The sequence below is a fragment of the Lactuca serriola genome, chromosome 9 (assembly GCF_051521515.1).
Source record: "Lactuca serriola cultivar US96UC23 chromosome 9, Lser_US96UC23_V15, whole genome shotgun sequence".
Lineage (NCBI taxonomy): Eukaryota > Viridiplantae > Streptophyta > Magnoliopsida > Asterales > Asteraceae > Lactuca > Lactuca serriola.
In genome coordinates this window covers 127,911,631-127,935,383 of record NC_136416.1, presented here as the reverse complement: position 1 = coordinate 127,935,383, position 23,753 = coordinate 127,911,631, and the positions used below count along the sequence as shown (strand labels likewise).

The window sequence follows — 23,753 nt, the reverse complement described above, 5'->3', positions numbered from 1 at the left end:
TCGGGTAAGCCCGATGCCCGGTGCGGTCGGATATCGGGGTGAGCCTGAAGTCGGACAGGAGTCCGATGTCGAGTAAGTCGATGCCAGGATTCATCCTGATGCAGTTGGGAAGAGTCCCAGAGTTATGTTATTTGTTATATGTACTTTGTATGGTATGTGGTAGTTTAGGGGAGATCACTAAGCTTCGTGCTTACAATTTCAATTTTGGTTTCAGGTACTTCAGCTAGTAAAGGGAAGGGCTCGAGCTGATGGCATGGAACACACACACCACAGTTGATTAGCTTGGGAGTTTATTCCGATATTTGTTATGAGACCGTATATGTTATCAAATTTTATGAGTTTTCAAGATACATGTTTTATGGTTTACACTATGGCAATGATATTTATGTTTGATAAATGATTTTGAAAACGAAATTTGTGGCTTGTATTTTTGGGATGTTTCAAAGATCTAAGACCAAACCTTACTCATTAGGTCTAAAGATAGCTCACTACCCGACCCACAATTAACTCAAGCTCAGTGGGCCCACCAAGGCCCAATACTAAATGGGCTCTCCCAATGCCTAACTCCTAAACTTAAGTCTAAATGGCAAGTCCATCAGAAAGGCCCAAAACATACATAATATTTATATGATCAAAATCTGTAGTACAACAAGCCCAAATATCCAGGCCCAATGAGAGTCTTAGCCCAAAAGCCTAAAGCAAGGTTACGTGGGATGTACCTCCCTCTATACGCTCAACGTACGTACAAATCCAGATCGGCCCATCAGGGACACTTGACCAGTACATGTGGTGTACTGGATTTACGCTCGGCGTACGTCCAAACTAGCTTTTTCTCACTCTCTTGGTCTTAACCCGTTAAGACCATAACTATACTCTCAGATCTGGACCCCCTATAGGCTCACACCCGATAAAGTTCATCACTTTAAGCCTTTGCATGTATGATAAAGTCCCAAAGCCAAATACACTCACTATTTACTCCCAAAAATGCTCATATCTCATGCATGGAGTGGTTTTAACATCCAAGACTTCATTTTTTTGAATCCACTCCATTTATAACACTCAAAAGGACAAATATTAGTCTCTGGAGTTCAACAACTCATAAAGCTTCAAGCTGTGGGACCAAAAACCCTAAAATGGACCATAATATGCTCAAATAAAAAAGGATGAGAAAGCTTTGAGCTTTATACCTTCAAATGATGCTCCAACCACAGAAAAGCTCAAATCCAAGGCATGGACTCCAACTCCATCTTCCTTAATGCTCCTTCTTCACTTCAAGGATAGCACAAGAACAAGTAGAAGCTCACAAATGGACACCCAAGCTTAAGAAACAGATATTAGGGTTTTGAGAGGGTTGAAGGTAGAGGTGGCAAAAATTGACACGATACGAAACCCAACACGAAATAAACGGGTTTGGGTAAAATATTTCAACTCGTTTAAATAAACGGGTTGACACGACACGACACGGAAATTAAATGAGTAAGGTTAGGGTTGAGAATTTCAACTCGAATATGACTCGAAAATGACCCGTTTATTTATATGCAAGTTTTTTGAATTATTTATATAAACTAGAAAGATACAAAACCAAAAGCATAAGCAAAAGAAAACCTTTGAATTGAATTGTTTTGTAATGTTTAAATAACTTAGCCGTCTAGATCAAGATTTCATTTCAGTTTTTCCATTCTCTGCCAAACTACCCAGTCTCTTTCACCACTCTCATATCCTCATGACCTTGTCATCCGCCTCCCCAACTCTCACTCTTTTAATTTTGTCATCTAAACTTGCTATGGCTTCATCTATTCTTCCTCAAAACAATTAGTTTTTCATTTCTGCCTACCAAACTCCAACTCTTTCAACATGCTCAACCCTTTAACCTCACATGACACGACATATTTCAAGGTATAGCCCTAACACGAAACCCGACACGAACTCGACACGAAAATAAACGGGTTGACATGACATGACACATTAAGTAAATGGGTCGGGTTAGGGTCAAAAACTTTCAACCCGATTAGTGTTTCAACATGAAACGAACCCGACACGACACGACATGATTGCCACCTCTAGTTGAAGGCTAGAAATGGTGGCCATAAATGAGGCCATCATGTTCTTAACCCAAAACCCTTATTTTGACCAATACTTCCTTATTGGGCCTAAAATGTCTCACTTCTTTATCATGGGCCTTAATGGGCTGTGAATGGTTCCTTGAACCTTAACGGGTCATAAACTCCCTTTCCATATCATTATTGGGTCGTAAACTCTCATATGGGCCCAATGGGCCGAGAATTTCCACATTTGGGCAATGTAATTTCAAGAGTATTCAAATTCTAGCCCAACACACCTCTTATCCCCTCTTCTTACCTTATATGTGCATAGTTAGCTACATATTGCGATTAGAATTTTATTATTTTCCAGCTAATTTTTTGCAATTTGTGGAAAAAAGGTACTTAATTATGTTTAAATTATATTTTCAGTCCAAAAGATGGGCTCAGAAGCAGAAGGAAGCGGAAAATAGAATCGGAAACTCGAGAATTGAAGAAAGAAGAAAAGAGTTACAATCCTGAAGGACTCGACGAGTTGCATCGACTACTTGACGAGTCCCCACGAATGTTCACGAAGAAAAAAATACAAAGTCCTTGTCGTATATGGATTCTTAAAGGGGACTCAGCGAGATGGTTATCTACTCGACAAGTGGCCCCTGTTTTCTGAAAAACTATAAATAGAAGCCAAATTGTCAAATCAAAAACTCTCTCTGGAATCCTTGGGAAGTATTTTGTGATTAGGAAGGTAGCTGAAGCTCTGGAAATCGTGAGAGAAACCGTAACCTTCAATTCTAAGGAGATTTAAGGCAACACAAGTTTTACTCTTTAGTTTATTCTTTAATAGAACCATGTGTGAATTGTTAGACTTCGTTTTTGGATTATTTTCTATTGTAATTATGAACTAAAACCTTATAGTTTCTGTTTAGGGTAGATAAACTTACATCTATGGATTGATTTATGGTAGTATTAATTGTTTATTGGTGAATTATGTTTTATTACGCTTGTTAAAGAACTTTATGCGTTAACCGTAACTACTTTCTGTTAATTGACAAGTAACTAAGTTGTACGAACATCTCTTAATTGATTACCTCATGTGATTTATGTGAAAACATTATTATGTGCCTAGGAATAGCGAATGTGAAACTAGGGTTAACTAGAAAATGGGTAAATTAATGTGTGAGCTTGTGTGATAAACCATCAACAAGAGGTTAATTGAATTATTAATTTGATTACCTAATTACAAGTCTTATTTAACTCGAATAAATAAACTAAGGAATTCATTAGGTTAATCACTTGATCACTGCTTAAATTAATTTGTTTTCTAAGGAGTGGTAATAGAAAATGTGAAGCCAATAACAATTAATCCATTGCACTTGCCATAAAATCAACCATAGGAATAAATGAATTGAACCTAAATAGAAGCCTTTTAATCATAAAATTTAGTTCGTTTTTACTTGTTTTTTTAGCTATTAGTTAATAAAACTGCGTCTTAGTTAATGTTTTAAAGTTTCTAGGCTTGCAAAACTAGAGAAAACCCTTTTACTTTTATTACTTGTTTTAGTTAATTCTACTCATTAGTTTAAATACCGTTCCCTATGTTCGATACCCGACTTACACAGCTATACCACCAATTGACAGGTCCACTGCCATTGTGTGTCCAAATATATCTTAAAAGTAGGATTAAAACTAGTGCATTTATATACATATCAAGTTTTTGGCGCCGTTGCCAGGGAACGGTTCAAAAATTAATTCTAATTGCTAGTGTTATCGACCATTTGTGTGAGATTTATCTTGCACAAAGTTACTGCTTTAGTAATTTAGTTATTAGGCTTAAGTATTAGGTTTTTTTTCTGTTTTTAAGTTTGTGTTAATTTTTTTTCTGTTTTAACCTTGAACTCACCGAGTGCAGTCGAAGCTACTCGACGAGTCCAAGGTGAATTCTCAATTTCGTTTTTTATTTCATTTTTTTCTTTTTACGCATTTTTCTTGTTTGGTTATAGCAATTACATGACTCGAGGTTCGAATACACCTCTGGTTCCTCCATACGAACACCCAGAATCCGCTCTTAAGAAGAACAAGGATAAATTCGTTGAAGACACTAACCCACCAAAGAAATCTCCTTTCAAGGACCTTAAATCAGTCTTTGGAAAGAAGAAAAGCAAGAAAGCAGGTGAGTCTAGCTGTCAAAGGAGCAAGGAAGGCAAGCTTGAGAATTTTGAAGAAAACACACTGCCAAAGGAAACTGAATACGAGTACGAATACGAGTCCGATACGAAGAAGAAAGCAACTTTAAAGAAGAACTTGCTAACACAATGGCAAATATCGATGAAGTCCCCATGGGTGAATGGAAGAAAAGGATGCGAGACGATACCGTCCCCGGACTCATGCAACCTGCGATTCCCACAATCGCCAGTTTTGAACTTAAGGGCCACATACTTGCTCAACTTAAGGATATCCCATTCTTCGGGAAGGATCACGAACACGCATACAAGCACCTAGACGAGGTCAACGACATAGCCGATTATTTCAATGTTCCTAATGTGACCCATGATACTATTTTGCTTCGTATGTTAGCAGTTACATATAAGGGGGCTACGAAAGTTTTGCTAAAATCACTCACTCCAAGATCCATCACTACTTTGTCTAAAATGAAAGAATAATTTATAGAACAATTTTTCTCTCCCTCAAAGATATCCAAGTTGAAGAATGCCATAGCTAATTTTGAACAACAAGCTAGAGAGTCACTTTATGAGGCATGGGAGAGATAGAATGGCCTACTAAGGAAACGCCCACACCATGATCTAAATAGTCAACAAGAAGTCTCCATTTTCTATGATGGAGTGAATGCAACAACTAGGGAGCTCCTTGATTCGCAAGGACCTCTTACAAAGAAGCCCCCCCCCCCTCTGTTGATAAAAGAGCTAATTGAAGATTTCTCTAAACACTCTAGAGAATATCATAACCCAAGGAATGACTCAACTAAAGGGATGGTAAATGCTATTTCGGATGACCTGGCAGCATTGATGGCGAAATTGGAAAGCATGGATATAAGAATAACTAAGATGGACCAATCCATCCATGCCATTAGAGTGGGATGTGAAAACTATAGAGGGCCCCACCTTACTAAAGATTGTGACCTAAGACCAAACCTTACTCATTAGGTCTAAAGATAGCTCACTACCCGACCCACAATTAACTCAAGCTCAGTGGGCCCACCAAGGCCCAATACTAAATGGGCTCTCCCAATGCCTAACTCCTAAACTTAAGTCTAAATGGCAAGTCCATCAGAAAGGCCCAAAACATACATAATATTTATATGATCAAAATCTGTAGTACAACAAGCCCAAATATCCAGGCCCAATGAGAGTCTTAGCCCAAAAGCCTAAAGCAAGGTTATGTGGGATGTACCTCCCTCTATACGCTCAACGTACGTACAAATCCAGATCGGCCCATCAGGGACACTTGACCAGTACATGTGGTGTACTGGATTTACGCTTGGCGTACGTCCAAACTAGCTTTTTCTCACTTTCTTGGTCTTAACCCGTTAAGACCATAACTATACTCTTAGATCTGGACCCCCTATAGGCTCACACCCGATAAAGTTCATGACTTTAAGCCTTTGCATGTCTGATAAAGTCCCAAAGACAAATACACTCACTATTTACTACCCAAAAATGCTCATATCTCATGCATGGAGTGGTTTTAACATCCAAGACTTCATTTTTTTGAATCCACTCCATTTATAACACTCAAAAGGACAAATATTAGTCTCTGGAGTTCAACAACTCATAAAGCTTCAAGCTGTGGGACCAAAAACCCTAAAATGGACCATAATATGCTCAAATAAAAAAGGATGAGAAAGCTTTGAGCTTTATACCTTCAAATGATGCTCCAACCACAGAAAAGCTCAAATCCAAGGCATGGACTCCAACTCCATCTTCCTTAATGCTCCTTCTTCACTTCAAGGATAGCACAAGAACAAGTAGAAGCTCACAAATGGACACCCAAGCTTAAGAAACAGATATTAGGGTTTTGAGAGGGTTGAAGGTAGAGGTGGCAAAAATTGACACGATACGAAACCCAACACGAAATAAACGGGTTTGGGTAAAATATTTCAACTCGTTTAAATAAACGGGTTGACACGACACGACACGAAAATTAAATGGGTAAGGTTAGGGTTGAGAATTTCAACTCGAATATGACTCGAAAATGACCCGTTTATTTATATGCAAGTTTTTTGAATTATCTATATAAACTAGAAAGATACAAAACCAAAAGCATAAGCAAAAGAAAACCTTTGAATTGAATTGTTTTGTAATGTTTAAATAACTTAGCCGTCTAGATCAAGATTTCATTTCAGTTTTTCCATTCTCTGCCAAACTACCCAGTCTCTTTCACCACTCTCATATCCTCATGACCTTGTCATCCGCCTCCCCAACTCTCACTCTTTTAATTTTGTCATCTAAACTTGCTATGACTTCATCTATTCTGCCTCAAAACAATTAGTTTTTCATTTCTGCCTACCAAACTCCTACTCTTTCAACATGCTCAACCTTTTAACCTCACATGACACGACATATTTCAAGGTATAGCCCTAACACGAAACCCAACACGAACTCGACACGAAAATAAACGGGTTGACATGACATGACACGTTAAGTAAATGGGTCGGGTTAGGGTCAAAAACTTTCAACCCGATTAGTGTTTCGACACGAAACGAACCCGACATGACACGACACGATTGCCACCTCTAGTTGAAGGCTAGAAATGGTGGCCATAAATGAGGCCATCATGTTCTTAACCCAAAACCCTTGTTTTGACCAATACTTCCTTATTCGGCCTAAAATGTCTCACTTCTTTATCATGGGCCTTAATGGGCTGTGAATGGTTCCTTGAACCTTAACGGGTCATAAACTCCCTTTCCATATCATTATTGGGTCGTAAACTCTCATATGGGCCCAATGGGCCGAGAATTTCCACATTTGGGCAATGTAATTTCAAGAGTATTCAAATTCTAGCCCAACACACCTCTTATCCCCTCTTCTTACCTTATATGTGCATAGTTAGCTACATATTGCGATTATAATTTTATTATTTTCCAGCTAATTTGTTGCAATTTGTGGAAAAAAGGTACTTAATTATGTTTAAATTATATTTTCAGTCCAAAAGATGGGCTTAGAAGCAGAAGGAAGCGGAAAATAGAATCGGAAACTCGAGAATTGAAGAAAGAAGAAAAGAGTTACAATCCTGAAGGACTCGACGAGTTGCATCGACTACTCGACGAGTCCCCACGAATGTTCACGAAGAAAAAAATACAAAGTCCTTGTCGTATATGGATTCTTAAAGGGGACTCAGCGAGATGGTTATCTACTCAACAAGTGGCCCCTGTTTTCTGAAAAACTATAAATAGAAGCCAAATTGTCAAATCAAAAACTCTCTCTGGAATCCTTGGGAAGTATTTTGTGATTAGGAAGGTAGCTGAAGCTCTGGAAATCGTGAGAGAAACCGTAACCTTCAATTCTAAGGAGATTTAAGGCAACACAAGTTTTACTCTTTAGTTTATTCTTTAATAGAACCATGTGTGAATTGTTAGACTTCGTTTTTGGATTATTTTCTATTGTAATTATGAACTAAAACCTTATAGTTTCTGTTTAGGGTAGATAAACTTACATCTATGGATTGATTTATGGTAGGATTAATTGTTTATTGGTGAATTATGTTTTATTACGCTTGTTAAAGAACTTTATGCATTAACCGTAACTACTTTCTGTTAATTGACAAGTAACTAAGTTGTACGAACATCTCTTAATTGATTACCTCATGTGATTTATGTGAAAACATTATTATGTGCCTAGGAATAGCGAATGTGAAACTAGGGTTAACGAGAAAATGGGTAAATTAATGTGTGAGCTTGTGTGATAAACCATCAACAAGAGGTTAATTGAATTATTAATTTGATTACCTAATTACAAGTCTTATTTAACTCGAATAAATAAACTAAGGAATTCATTAGGTTAATCACTTGATCACTGCTTAAATTAATTTGTTTTCTAAGGAGTGGTAATAGAAAATGTGAAGCCAATAACAATTAATCCATTGCACTTGCCATAAAATCAACCATAGGAATAAATGAATTGAACCTAAATAGAAGCCTTTTAATCATAAAATTTAGTTCGTTTTTACTTGTTTTTTTAGCTATTAGTTAATAAAACTGCGTCTTGGTTAATGTTTTAAAGTTTCTAGGCTTGCAAAACTAGAGAAAACCCTTTTACTTTTATTACTTGTTTTAGTTAATTCTACTCATTAGTTTAAATACCGTTCCCTATGTTCGATACCCGACTTACACAGCTATACCACCAATTGACAGGTCCACTGCCATTGTGTGTCCAAATATATCTTAAAAGTAGGATTAAAACTAGTGCATTTATATACACATCAAGTTTTTGGCGCCGTTGCCAGGGAACGGTTCAAAAATTAATTCTAATTGCTAGTGTTATCGACCATTTGTGTGAGATTTATCTTGCACAAAGTTACTGCTTTAGTAATTTAGTTATTAGGCTTAAGTATTAGGTTTTTCTGTTTTTAAGTTTGTGTTAATTTTTTTTCTGTTTTAACCTTGAACTCACCGAGTGCAGTCGAAGCTACTCGACGAGTCCAAGGTGAATTCTCAATTTCGTTTTTTATTTCATTTTTTTCTTTTTACGCATTTTTCTTGTTTGGTTATAGCAATTACATGACTCGAGGTTCGAATACACCTCTGGTTCCTCCATACGAACACCCAGAATCCGCTCTTAAGAAGAACAAGGATAAATTCGTTGAAGGCACTAACCGACCAAAGAAATCTCCTTTCAAGGACCTTAAATCAGTCTTTGGAAAGAAGAAAAGCATGAAAGCAGGTGAGTCTAGCTGTCAAAGGAGCAAGGAAGGCAAGCTTGAGAATTTTGAAGAAAACACATTGCCAAAGGAAACTGAATACGAGTACGAATACGAGTCCGATACGAAGAAGAAAGCAACTTTAAAGAAGAACTTGCTAACACAATGGAAAATATCGATGAAGTCCCCATGGGTGAATGGAAGAAAAGGATGCGAGACGATACCGTCCCCGGACTCATGCAACCTGCGATTCCCACAATCGCCAGTTTTGAACTTAAGGGCCACATACTTGCTCAACTTAAGGATATCCCATTCTTCGGGAAGGATCACGAACACGCATACAAGCACCTAGACGAGGTCAACGACATAGCCGATTATTTCAATGTTCCTAATGTGACCCATGATACTATTTTGCTTCGTGTGTTAGCAGTTACATATACGGGGGCTACGAAAGTTTTGCTAAAATCACTCACTCCAAGATCCATCACTACTTGGTCTAAAATGAAAGAATAATTTATAGAACAATTTTTCTCTCCCTTAAAGATATCCAAGTTGAAGAACGCCATAACTAATTTTGAACAACAAGCTAGAGAGTCACTTTATGAGGCATGGGAGAGATACAATGGCCTACTAAGGAAACGCCCACACCATGATCTAAATAGTCAACAAGAAGTCTCCATTTTCTATGATGGAGTGAATGCAACAACTAGGGAGCTCCTTGATTCGCAAGGACCTCTTACAAAGAAGCCCCCCCCCCCCTCTGTTGATAAAAGAGCTAATTGAAGATTTCTCTAAACACTCTAGAGAATATCATAACCCAAGGAATGACTCAACTAAAGGGATGGTAAATGCTATTTCGGATGACATGGCGGCATTGATGGCGAAATTGGAAAGCATGGATATAAGAATAACTAAGATGGACCAATCCATCCATGCCATTAGAGTGGGATGTGAAAACTATAGAGGGCCCCACCTTACTAAAGATTGTGACCTTGATGAGAACGGGAACCGGAAAGTACAAGTATGCTATTCAAGTGGTGATCGGTATGATGACAATCGGTGAAAAACCAAGAAAGAATGGATACCATATGATGAGTACAAGAAAGCAAGGGAGGAAAAGTATTAGCAAAATGAAAGAGGCTTTTATCAAAAGCAGGGACCGGTGCTAGAAAAGAAAACAGACTAGGAAGATATGCTTACAAGATTCGTAGCCGTGTTTGAGAAAATACATAACGATACCGATGCGGCGATCAAAGATCAACAAAATATGTTAAAGGAGCACCAAGGCATGATGATGGATCAACAAGCTATGATTAGAAATCGGCACGCATCCATTCATAACATTGAAAAACAGCTAGGCCAGATTGCACAAAAAATCAACCAAAGAGCACCGGGTGAACTTCTATAACACCCATAAAATTTGAGCCAAATTAAAACATTTTAATTCCTTCAAAAACCATTAAGTTCATACATTTTTTTTCAAAATAGTTTAAACATCAAAGTATCCCCAGAACCATATCATCAAACATGAGGAGCGGTACGATCACACCTTCACCTTGCCACAATCTCCTAAAGTACCTGAAACAATACACTAAACTGTAAGCCCGAAAGCTTAGTGAGTTACCCCCAAAATACCAAATAGAGCAACCATGCACATCTGGTCTACTGTGTGACTGGTCCGCCTGCACCGGGCCTTCAGTCCACCTGGTCTACCCTCCAAGTCTAGCCATGTACATCGAGTCTACAGTGTGATTGGTCCGCCCGCACTGGGCCTTCAATCCACCTGGTCCACTCTCTGAGTCTACAATATGACTGGTCCGTCCACACCCGGCCTTCAGTCGGCCTGGTCCACTCTCCGATCCTTGTCACGTCTAGTTCGCCCTCTTGGGGCCTTCAGCCTATCCGGACCACTCGTTGGGCCTTCAGAATATCCGGTCCGCCCTAGGTATGTTGGCCTACAACACAAAGCAGGACCCGCCTCAACCCAACCCCCGTCAAACAACCATGTGCACATAAAACAATTAATCACATAAGAAATCCTTAGCCAGACAAACAGTCTAACAGATCACATGGCATATCAACATCCTAACCAGGATTCCGACCTAACCGATCACTAGCGTAACATTTCCCTATACACCGGGGACCGACCTTAACCAGGTCACAAACATAACATTACCCTAAATATCGGGTACCGACCTTAACCAGGTCATTAACATAACACCATCCTAAATACCAGGATGCAGATCTAGCAAATCAATAACATAACAAACAGTACCCGGATTTCCATCTGAAAAGGGCCGGCCTTGGTGCCGTAGACCCTATCGATATATTGAGGATAACTCACCTGCAATTGCCGACTGAAGAGATAAGACCAAGCTGCTCCGATCACCGACACGAACTTCACCACAGAACACTTCCAAAGAACCAATTCCATAAATACAAAAAATTACCAAAATACACTTGGAAGTCAAACTGGTCACCTCTTGGTCAAAGTCAAAGTCCTCGGTCAATGTCGACCTTCCTAGTTGTTCTACTCGCCGAGTCAACCTGTCGAGTTGTTATACTCAGAAAACTCCCACAACACGACTCAACTCGCCGAGTCGCCCCAAGACTCGTCGAGTTCAACGATCTCGGAATTCCATCCTGTCCAACTCACTGAGTCGCCAACTGACTCACTAATCCAAAGCTTTAACCAAAAGAGGTTGGGTTCTGCGACCAGACTCGCTGAGTCCAAGGAAATCTTCAACAGACTCGCCGAGTTGTTCTTCCAACTCGCCGGGTCCATGCACATGTTCATACAACTCGTCGAGTACACCCATGTGACTCGTCGAGTCTCTCCAGTTCTTAATCCATACAGTGGCTTTTCGAGCCATGCAGGGGCTCCAATCCATAGATCCACTCTTCTACAGTCTAATCCTCACATAAAGTTGCAATCTTTACATGAAACCAAGGAGATATAGGCCCAAAATACACTAAGGCTAGGGTTAAGGACTTGGGGTTTCACCAAAAACTCTTAAACAAAAGCTTTATGACATTTTGGATCATCACAAGCCTAGATCTGGAGTAGCAACCTCAGATCTAAACTCCAAACCCGAAATAACTCTCAAACAAGCTAAGGAACTCCAAATCAACCACCAAGGATGAACCAAAAAGGAAAATAACTTAAGATAATGGCTCCTTAACTCTGAGATGTGCCCAAACTGATGTAGATCCCAGGTCTATGCAAGCCCCTTGATGCTAGCCTCTAATTTCTCAAGCTCCTTACACCAAATTCCTCTTCCAAGCTCCAATTTCCTCAACAATGAAGTCTCACACGAAAATTAGGGTTTTCTAGAACTCTCAGGGGGAATAGGAGGCTAGGAGAAGGACATAAAGTCCTTTAAATAGGGTGCAACCCTCCGGATTAGGGTTTTCTCATTCCAGCACCAACTCGTCGAGTACATCTTCCAACTCGGCGAGTTGGCCACTTAACCCGTGATCAAATCCCGCTTCGACTCAACGAGTAGCATACCCACTCATCGAGTAGCTTCCTTAATTTACACTTAGCACCCTTCAATTTCTTGCTTCCAAACTTGGGATGTTACAACTTCCTAGCATTACCAAATAGAATCCAAGAATGGCACATGTGAATGCAATAACAACAGATTCTTAGAAAATTTTCACTCCTCTGACATATATATAGAAGGATCCCATAGAGGTGCAAAAAGAAAAGGTAGAAAACTGGGAATTGAGTAAACCCAACTCGAATAGCTGAGTCCCAAACAAGGACTCAACGAGTTCAACATCTGATGACAAAAGCAGCCCTCCTTTAAAACCTTACTGACCCTCTTTCCCATTTTCGAGTGGAGCCATACCTGATGAACAGATTTAATAGTATAGGAATTTTATTGAGCATATAAAGGCACTCCAAGTGAATATTCTGTTTGTTGAAACAATAGTTCAAACGCCAAAATATGCAAGTTTGCTTAAGAACCTCTTTACAACTAGAAAAAATATGGAAGAAGTGGCTGAAATAATGTTAAGAGAACTGCCAGAGAATAGGGGCGATCCAGGAAGCATCACCGTACCTTGTCAATTTGGGAACTTAATGAACACGCAAGCGTTAACTGATTCAGGGGCAAGTATAAATATTATGTCGTATTCTTTCTTCAAAAAGCTAAACCTTCCGGATCCAAAGCCTATTCAAATGAAAATCCATCTAGCAGATAAAACAATAATACACCCAATGGGAGTGTGCGAAGATCTTCTCATCAAGGTAGATAAACTAGTGTTCCATGCTGACTTCATAATACTAAACATGGAAGAAGACCTTAAAGTCCCAATCATTTTTGGGCGGCCGTTCATGAATTCTTCATGTGCCTTAGTAGATATGCGCAAATCTATGCTAACACTAAGGGTGGGGGATGATTCGGTGATTTTTAAAGCAGAGCAAGAGAAAAAGCATGAAGAGACAAAGGAAGATAAGGTTTCCTCAATACATTTAGATGACGAATTGTCAGAAAGAGAGCTTGCGCTTTGTCACACCCCGCTAAAGTGGAAACACGAGACGTGGTAGTACAAAGGGTTTCATAGCAAAAGTTTAAAGACAACACCAACCATAGTATTAAAAATCATTACAATTTTACAATGGGTTTCAACAGCTTTTAAAAGAAATTACAATGTAAATTGAAATACAAAACATGCGAATGCTCCTAAAAGTGAAGTGTCCCTAAGTGCCAATTACTCGATGATTCCTGAAAAAGCATGTAAAACGAGCGTCAACTATAAAAATAGTTGGTGAGTACTCACAAGTTTAACAAAATAATATTGGTTCATGAATTGAAATCAAAGTTTTGATAAAAGTTTCCAATAATAAAAGTATATTGTTAAAAGGATTAAATAAGTTTGTATAAAAACAAAGTTATTTGTCATCATGAGAGATAAAGTATGTTGCCCGAATAGGATGCAACATTCATATTCTCATGGAAGATAAAGTTCGTTACTCAAACGAATAAACAAGTTTCATTGCTAAAATGAGCAATCAATTTCGTTGCTACAATGAGCAAACAATTTCATTCCTAAAACATGTATTTGAGTTTTTAGTAGTAAAAGTTCGTTGTTGTAATGAGAAACAAAGTTGATTGCTATAATTGATAAACGAGTTTATTGCCATAATAAATAACAAGTTTGTTGCTAAAATAAGTATACAAGTTTCATTGCTAAAAATAAGTATACAAGTGTCGTTGCTAACATGAGAATACAAGTTTGTATGTGCATAAAGATTCGTATGTGCATCAAGTTTCCATTCATGAGTTCACAACCCAAGCCTAATGACCGAATCGTGCCCTATTGACTACTATGTGTATCGCAAACATAGTGTAGAAAATGGTAAAATGCACTCCAGCGAATCGTGCGAGTGAGGAGTTGTCTACCTCCTGATAGCTCTATCCATAATAACCATAGGCTCAAAAGAGTTAATGAGTTGTTTCTAGAGATTCCAGGGACTTAACCACGATATCGTCCTCATGAATTAAAGTAACATACACATACATACGAAATATAGCAACCAAGTTTCATACAAGTCAAAACAAATACAACAAACATAAAAATAGTTTATGACTTGCTTTTCCACCCCAAAACATTTAAACCGAAAAAGGGGAGTGGCGAATACTCACAATATGAAAAATATAGCAACCAAGTTTATATGAGTTAAATAGATACAACGGATATAAATAGTTTAGGACATGCTTTTCCACCCCAAAACATAAAAACTGAAAATAGGGGAGTGTGTGAATACTCAATATATGCATTGAGATGATGCAAATGGTGCCTTGACTATGCTCCACTCGTACCACTATCGATTCCTACAATAATGGTATTCGCTAGTGAGTCTCTAATCGAAATCTAACACTAGTATATTTACTACTACAATAGAATTATGCCAATAGTGTGCCAAAATTTAATATTGATAAGTTATAAACATTTTTCTGTTAAAATTAAATTCCAATGAATCAATTGTTATATAACAATTTAAGTGTAATTTCTCACTATTGAAATTTTAATATTTAACATTTTAAGAGGCGTTCCAATGATTAAATATTCAAAACTAAATCAATTTAGTTCTACAATATCCCAAACTTTGCATTTCAGTTTTAATTGAAGTCAAAGACCTCAAGATAAATTTTCTTGAATTTTTGATTTGTCTAACTATTTTTCACCACTTTAGTTTCTCGAATAACCATAAATTCATGAAAAATAGTAATGAGTTAAGAAAACTCCCCAAACTTTTTATATTACTGTTATTAAACATTAATAAGCTAAGAAAAATATAAAAATGGATTTCCAAGCTGATTAATTATATTTTATGATTTTTGAGCATTTATTACAATAAAAATTGAAATAAATATAAAATAGTTTCCAAAATTACCCATACTTTTTATTTAACTTTTATTATACATAAATAGTCTGGGAAAAATATAAAATATATTTTTCAGTGGGTAGTTCTATTTTTCCTTGTTTTATCCCCTTAAATAATCATTAATTGAAGAATAAATAATAAACAGTTAAAATAAATTACCAAAAATTTTTGTAACATCATTTAAAGTGTAGGTAATCTGGAAAAAATACCAAAAGTGGTTTTAATATTGTATAATCTGGTTTTGGGTATTTATGTGTATTTATGTGTATTTAAGTGTATTTAATCTTAGAAAATAGGAGAAAAATTGTACAAAGTAGAGAAAAATCATCAAAATGCTTATGTAACGTCCTACTGTACAACAGGATGTTCTGCTAATATTACATGAATTTTGGATAATCAGAACTATTTTTCCTATTTTTAGGCCATTATAATTACCAAAAATTGAGAAAAATAGGAAGGCATGATCAAAAATTTCTGAAATTATTTTTCTGAGTTTCCCACCACAGGTAAGAGCTGCGAAAATTGTTAGATACAATTTTCACATTACCTAAAGTGGTTTTGTGATTTATTATACCCAAACAAAAAGAAAATCGGAAATCATACCAAACAGCAACAAAAATTGATGAAATTTATTGAGGGGTCATTATTCACCATAAGGGTAATCCATTAATTTATTCCGGATTTATTGACCTCTTGAAGTATTTTATGTGATTTATGCCCTTGGTTTCTAGCAATAATTTTAATAAATCAAAGAAATAAAAAAAGCTTTTGGTATTTTACAGATTATCACATGCATGTGAGGGCTTTCAAAAGGAAAAATGTTCAAAATTTATTCAGAAGGGAAATAGGGCATGAAGTTCATGAAGTTAAGAAATGTTGCATGCAATGGTGCATGAGATGTAAATGTGGCTGAAGTTCATGAATTTGTATAGCCCATTAAGTGGGGTTTTAAGCTACGAAATTTCAGCCATCATTCACTGGATATGTAAAGTTTCTAAAGTATTTTTCCCCAGATTTATGGTTGGGTTTAAGGTCATTGATCATACAAGGAAAAAATGGTGATCACAGAAAAAGAGCTGTTTGCGCAATCATTTTGTAAAAATTTCCAAAACCCGGATATTCAATATTTTACAGTGAGACCAGTTGGGTTTGAAAGTTAACTCAAAATATTATATTTCAGAAAAAGAATCACGAATTTTGGTTAAGAAATGAGTGAGATATGACAGTTTAAAGTCAGGTAAAGAAATCTGGCAGATTGCATGCATGATGATTGGTTAGAAAAGTGAGTTTTCATCATTTCCTTGAGTAAATCTTTTGAAATAATTTAAATATATCATGATAAACTCATATTTTAGTCATGTTTCCAGAGATCAAAAGATTAAACTTATCAAAATGTATACATGCATTTATGAACAAAATTTTGTTTCTCAAAAACTCTTAACTTGAGTTTGATGTTTTAGTCCTTAAAATCGATTTTTGCACTAAGATCATGAACATGCAACCTTGTTTATCATACATGCATGGTGTTAGAACACATACATGATGTTCTAAAAACCATTTTAACAAAAAGAAAACAAGTTTGAAGAATATGAAGAAGTAGAAATCGGTTTTTGAAGTAAAATGCACATGCATAGCTTAAATCATTGTTGTGGATCTTCAAGAGATGTATGTTCTTTACCTTAAATTTATTTGTGGCTTGAAAAACCCTTAGGAATCTCCATAATTTCGTGGTTAAGAGGCTGTGGTTGTGGTGTTTGGAGAAAAGAAATTAGAGAGAAGGTAGAGAGAGTTTTCTAGAGAGAGAAAGAAGAGAGATGTGTTTGTGTGTTGGAGAGTGAGAGTGAGAGAGATATATATGGGAAGAGAGGGGTCCGAAATTTTGAGTATAATAACCCTTTCTCATTCATTTTATTTTATAAAATTTAAGTCATTTTATAAATATCTAAATTTTATATAAAATGTGCACTAAAATCAAGTTTTTATTCATGAAACCTTGATTTTTGACTTATAAATTAAGGATGAATGTTAATGACTTAAATTTTTATTTTCCTTGATTATATTTCCCTGAATTTAATTGTTTTAAGATAATATTATAAGTTTCATAACTATTTTTATAGAATACTTGATGTCAAATTTTATAAAATTTAGGTTTTAGGGCTTTTAGGGTTTTGAAGTTTAATAAACTTTGAATATCAAAATAAATTGAATATTTGAGACTTCAAATTATCTTATGGTATTATAACTCTTTTATAGTTATAAATAATGTTTGTAATTATTTTTTATCGGTTTATTGGCATTCTATGTAGTGATTCCGAGATTCAAGCGAAATTGAGGAAATCAAGTATACTAGTCCTAGTCTTCAACTTTGACTTAAGTTTCTATGAGACTTTGAACTCACTTCTACTTCTAGGTCAAGTGCATGATGTGTGTATATGATTCATAAAAAGGTGTTTGATTCAAAGAGCGACCCGAATATGGATAGTCACTACAGTTAAGTAGTTGTAGAATTCACATATCAATGTGAAATCTAAGTACACCATCCATTGTTTCTATCTGTTTCCAAGTTTCTACTAGGTTATAACTTAGCTTCTAATTACTAAGTCTAATATGTGTTGTGCCTATATGTGCAACTAAGTCTAGTCATATCTAGAACCGACTCGAATTTTGACGGTTGCCACACGCTTTTACAAGAAGAGAATCCAAATCAATTTATACTATCGATGGACGAGAATTTTGAAACTGAAAGAGATTTAAAGGAGATAAAGGGGTTGCTAGAGGAAGCTGATTACCAAGAAACAATCAAATTTGTGGAAGGATCACTGACTCGCTAATTAGCACCCACTAACTGGACGAGTCCAGATGAAAAGTCAAGACCAAATGGAGATTTTTTTTTCTGCAACCCACGAGTACCCTCTCTGGACTTGACGTGCACATTTTCCCTGGTCAATTGAAGAATCTACTTGAGGAAAGCGGAGTTGTTAAAGATTTTAATGACTTTGAAAATGCACAATTGGCTTGTCTTGACACAATTGTGCATTATGATGAGGCAATCCAAGATGACAAGAAGGAAAGCTTAGAAGATAAAGAGAATAATAAGGCTTGGAATAATGATGAGCATAACTTTTCTATTAAATCACACATGCATGATCAAGAAGCAATATCAACCACAATCAAAAGAACCAAGCCTTGAGCCTTAGTCTCTAATACAATTGAAGTCTTCACATTTAAATCATCATGACTGAAAAGGAAATCGAGGTAGATAAAGGGAGAATGGAAACAATGGTTCATAGGGAAGAAGAGAAAAAGAAGAATTGTGGTAGAGGGATAAAGCGTAAAGCTGAAGAAAATACCACAAAGAAGAGAATGGAAGAATTGAAAAGAGCATATAAGAGGAAAATCCATATTTACAAAACGAAGTATAAACCAAAAAGGAATAAGTAGGAATGCCCGATGAAGGACAACGCAGAGAAGTAAAGCGGGAATGAGTCCAGCTAACGACTCCTCAAAATGAAGCGATTCCGGGAGGCAACCGAGTTTACAGTTTGCTTTCTTTTTAACTTTATTTTTCATTTTATTTTTGTTTTCTTTTAGGATTTGCTTTTATCAATCTTCTTCTGTCATTTAAATGATTGCTTGAGGGCAAGCACTACTCAAGTGTGGGGTATGGTGGCATAAAATTTAAGAATTCAAAAAAATTTCAAACAAAATGAAAAACTCGTCGAGTCCACTCCTCTACTCGGCGAGTCCATTTGAAAAATCCCGAAAAATTGCGGATTCGCGTATGTAATCGATGAGTAGATACCCTTACTCGGCGAGTCCACGTATTTACCCGAAAAAATATATAATTTTCACATTCTATAAAATACGGTTTTTAACCCTAATTGGTTTAACATACTCACAAACGCAACCGCTAGCCGCTTGACGAGCAATTCTCTCTCTCTCTCTCTCAAGCTTTCATCTACATTCGCTTGTTATTCATTGCAATTCCGACCAAAAAGGTAATAATTTACTACTTAATCTTGTTAAATTTCACACCTTGGGTAATTTTATGACCATAATTTGTGGAAATACGGATTTTGGAGTTTACTCCAATCCTACGATTTTGATTTTTCGGTAAAATTAGGTTGTTATAGACAAAATTTCATGTGAATTTATGCTTAATAGACATACCTAGACTAACCCCTGGACTGATTTGTGTATTTGAATGGTTGATTTTGGCAGAATCAGGGAATGGACGCGCAAAGTTCATACCAATCGCCGAGTCGGTTCTTATACTCGGCGAGTCCATGTTTTAGATGCCCATAATTTTTTTACATTTTTAATTTTTTTGTGTTTTTTTTTGTGTTATGGGTTTTGTTTTGCAGAAAACACGTCGAGGCATGGTCAGAGCTCAATAGGAGGTGGTAATGAGAACATCCCATGGCTAAACCTCCCACAAATCACTTCTAAATCCTCACTAGCTCGTGCCAAGAACAAGCTAGAAGAACTTAAGCACAAGGAGATTTATGTTCTTAATGAGATAGATTGGCAGTAGATTGGCCAATCAGGGTTGGAGGAGGAATTGACCCTGTATTTGTTCAAGTCCTTTGAAAACAATGGGGTTACGATAATTTGTGATGGGTGGAGCCAGTTATTCAAAATTCAAGAACCCGTCTACCAAGAATTATTCTCTACCATCACCTACCGAGGTGGTAATGATTACTATAATCCGGATATAATTACCTTTTGTCTTGGAGGGGAATTGCACCAATGCAGCATAGCGGAGCTTGCATGGAGACTAGGCATCTATGATCAAAATAATAATCATGTCCGAGAATTTTGCATCATTCCTTGGATATTGTCACAAAGAGTTGCCCGAGGAGGTGGTTGCTTCCAACTGGTGGACTACTATTGCCAATTGGGTCTATATTCCTTCCTCTGCTCAAGAGGGACACATCCGTTCCCCCATCCATTGTTTGATCCACCGTCTTATCGCAAGCACCATCTGTTGGATTCGCGTATAAGTCCATAACTAATTGGTATGTACTTGACTTGATTGGCATGGTCCATTTGGGTTGCATGGCATCAGAACAATTTGGATAGACTTTTGTGAGAAAAAAGATAATTATGATTTGTTAATATATATTATAAATTCTAATATATTAATATGAAATCATATTATTTAATTAGTATTGATCAAAAATTAATTTGGAATTAATTATGTGATCAAAAGGAGATTAATTAAATATATCGGGATTGATTGTGTAAATCATTCATTCTTATATATGTGGTCTTATGATCCATAGTTCATCATGTTGGGCTAAACCCATGGATACTCCATGGAGGTTTTAACTCATGCAACATGAAGAATATGGAAAGACATGAGTTACATGGTGTAACCCTAATAGCCACCATATATAAGGACCCCATGGCTTAAGAAATTGGCACTAGTGTGTGTACACATGAGGGCTAGCCGATTTGAGCATAGGAACCTTTTCTCCTAAGTTATTCAAAGTTGTTGGTGATGTTGTGTGAACCATTTGAGGTGTCACACTTGAGGCACTAGGCATTTAAGCTCCATGGAATCAACCTACAACAAACAGGCATGTAATTATACTAGAATTTATATTATATGTACTTCATATTATGCTAGTTAGAACAATACCTTGGAAAAATTGATATTTGCATTTATAATAGAGAAAGCATAGATCCAAGGTATTTAGGGTTGCGTGTACACCTTAGGGGTGTTAGAATGCTCAAAACCCTTCAGTGGTATCAAAGCCTAGGCTTGTTTTCAATTATACTTGATGCAAATTGCTGAAAAAAACTGAAAAAATCGATTTTCTGGTTGTCTGGGCACTGGAATCACTGAGTCCACTGATGGACTCGTCGAGTCCATGAAGAAAATCATCCTACTCGTTGATTAGGTTCATACACCCAACGCATAGGACTCCCAGACAGCATAATTCCGAGTTTTTTTTTTTGCTGGAATTGGACTAGGAACATTACCATAAGCTGTTTTTGAACTTGTAAACTTGTTTTTGATGTGGTAATGTTCATGCTAACCCAATTTCATAGATGGTTGTCAATAGATTCATGTTTTGTATTAGTTTAATGGTTAGGTTAATTACATGAAAAGGTGTTCGATTTGAATTATCTTGTTCTTATGAGTTTATTTAGATTAATAGAAAATTTATGTGATAATATGTTTTCAATCCAAATTAATCTAAAAGTTGTTCATAATATGTGTTTTTGTAACTTGTCCTCAAGTTAGATGAAAAGTCACATTTATGATTATTAAAACTCATAAGATTTCCATAAGTTATGAAAAGTGGAGACTCTCATTTTTAAATGTTTTAAAGTCTTCCATAACTTGTCCTCAAATTATGGAACTTAAAGGGTTTTTTATTTATTAAAACTACTTTAAACACATAAGTTATGGAATTGAAAAGCTTTTGAATTGTTCAAAACTTGTCCTCAAGTTTTGGAATCTGTAAGGTTTCCCCTCATGAATACTTTAATTCCAAGTTAAGCCCTTAGAATTTTAAAAGTTAAAATTCAACCCTTATACTTTATAGTATTATAAGTTTATATATATATATATATATATATATATATATATATATGTATGTATATATATTTATAAGAGCAAGTCAGTCTTACCGTTAGTAGGCCTCATTCACGAAGTCGGTCTATAAGGGAGGTATAAGGTAATTGCCTATAAAATGGCACTTTAATGGGTGTCCACTCTCACCCACCGCTTCCTTGAACGGTGGAGGGTCATTAGCAGAATGGGTAGGACAAGGACTAGAATTATCCCTTCATTAAAAGTATTAATGATAAATATAAAGTAACTAAACCTTTTATAAATTCCCAATCATAGTTACTTTAGGAAAATGTGAATTTGGTGCTAACTCATGAAATTACACTTTGCACTTTGCTTAAGTCGTTAGTGGAGCGCATGTGGTTTACCAGCACACTAACCTGGATTTAACAAGGTAGGCAAAGGGTAACTTAATGTTTATCATAGTATCGATGGAGCACATGTGGTTAACCAACACATCGATTTAGGGCTAAATATTAAGAGTATCAAGTATATTTGCATGGTTATCCACACATTATTTTGTGATCCCTGGCATCCCAGTCACAAAATTTGAGAGGTCACAATCGAGATTGAAACATGCCATTGAAAATTTCAATCATTCTCAAAATATCTAGGAGTTTCAAATCCAATTAAAACCTAATAAATGATTTTGTTTTTCATGGTGGAAATTGGTGAATCGTCATTCGCCTACCTTCAAATATTCTATAGGTTGGATTACGGCATCCCTCTTCTAAGTTATAAAATATTGTGTTGGGTTCTAGCCTTAATATTTCACATTGGGTGTTATATTAAGGACTTTAAATCAACTATCTTCAACATCTCCCAAAAGATGTCTGGTTTAGACATCTATGATCTTTCCAAAAACTCTTTGAACAAGCTTTCCTAATGAAGATGATGTCCCGAAAATCATTCTTCACCGCCTCCACCTCCTCCAATTATTCTCCTTAACCCATAAGTTCAAGGTCACTCAAGCCCTAATGGCAAGCAAGTTCTATGTGTGCTCATATCTTGGAGATGAAGTCACATATTGACAAGTCGGGAGCGTTGGGTGTCACAATCTTGAGGAAGTTGGTTGTTCAATCACTTTCTAAGTCACATAGTTCCTTTGGGACTACTATGTAACAGACAATGACATGACCCTTAATGATCTTATCTAGTTACTTGGTGCTACTGAATCAACAATGATTTGGAGTTCTGGTAAAGCAAATTTGATTAGTAAATCAACTTCCCAAACTACCATGGACATTGACAATTGGTAACATTGGATATCTAGAAAAAGCTTTTTCTTCCCAATGGAAAGGAATCAGCCATAGTCAAATCGGTTGACCAAATGGTAAAGAGAAAGGCAAGTTTGAGATAGTCTAGTGTACCATTCCCAAAGAGTCCATATGTTTCTATTTCCAAAGGAAGGGGCATTGGTTGCAAAGCTGCCTTAACTACCTGAAAGATCTGAAAGAAGGTCTAGTCAAAAGTTTGACTCTACTTCAGGTAAGTCCACTATCTAACTCTCTTAAGTTCCTATTTGAAGATTCTTAATACATTTTGATGTATGTCAGGATCAAGCAAATAGAAGGGAACTTAAAGAAAGAGTCTGCTGAATCTAATCGCAAAGATGGATTTCAATCGCATGGTTCGAAGATCAGATTCTTGAGCTACTATTTAGAGAGTTATGATAGATTGCTAGAAAATATTTAATAACATAGTTTCCATTTAAAGTTTCATTGTAAGGAAAGTTTTCCGTATTTAATAAATAAAATTTTGTTTTATTTTATATGTCCTTGCAATGGCACTTATGGAAAATTGATGTTTGTATATTTCTAGAAATAATGGAAATATTAATTTGATTCTTTCATATATGGTA

At 36.3% G+C, this 23,753-nt stretch overlaps 1 protein-coding gene and 2 non-coding genes across 3 annotated transcripts; 1 reads left to right on the top strand and 2 right to left on the bottom strand.

Annotated features, from left to right (window-relative positions):
• Positions 1–4,735: 4,735 nt before the first annotated feature.
• On the bottom strand, positions 4,736–4,842 carry LOC145077286 (small nucleolar RNA R71). The gene has a single exon (XR_013693068.1). It is a non-coding gene; the product is annotated as a small nucleolar RNA R71 (small nucleolar RNA).
• Positions 4,843–9,461: 4,619 nt separating this feature from the next.
• LOC145077591 (small nucleolar RNA R71) lies at positions 9,462–9,568 on the bottom strand. The gene has a single exon (XR_013693333.1). It is a non-coding gene; the product is annotated as a small nucleolar RNA R71 (small nucleolar RNA).
• A 3,338-nt stretch (positions 9,569–12,906) lies between these two features.
• Positions 12,907–13,467, top strand: LOC145076084 (uncharacterized). The gene has a single exon (XM_079022089.1). The coding sequence runs from the start codon at positions 12,907–12,909 to the stop codon at positions 13,465–13,467; it is 561 nt and encodes a 186-aa protein (XP_078878215.1).
• Positions 13,468–23,753: the final 10,286 nt, after the last annotated feature.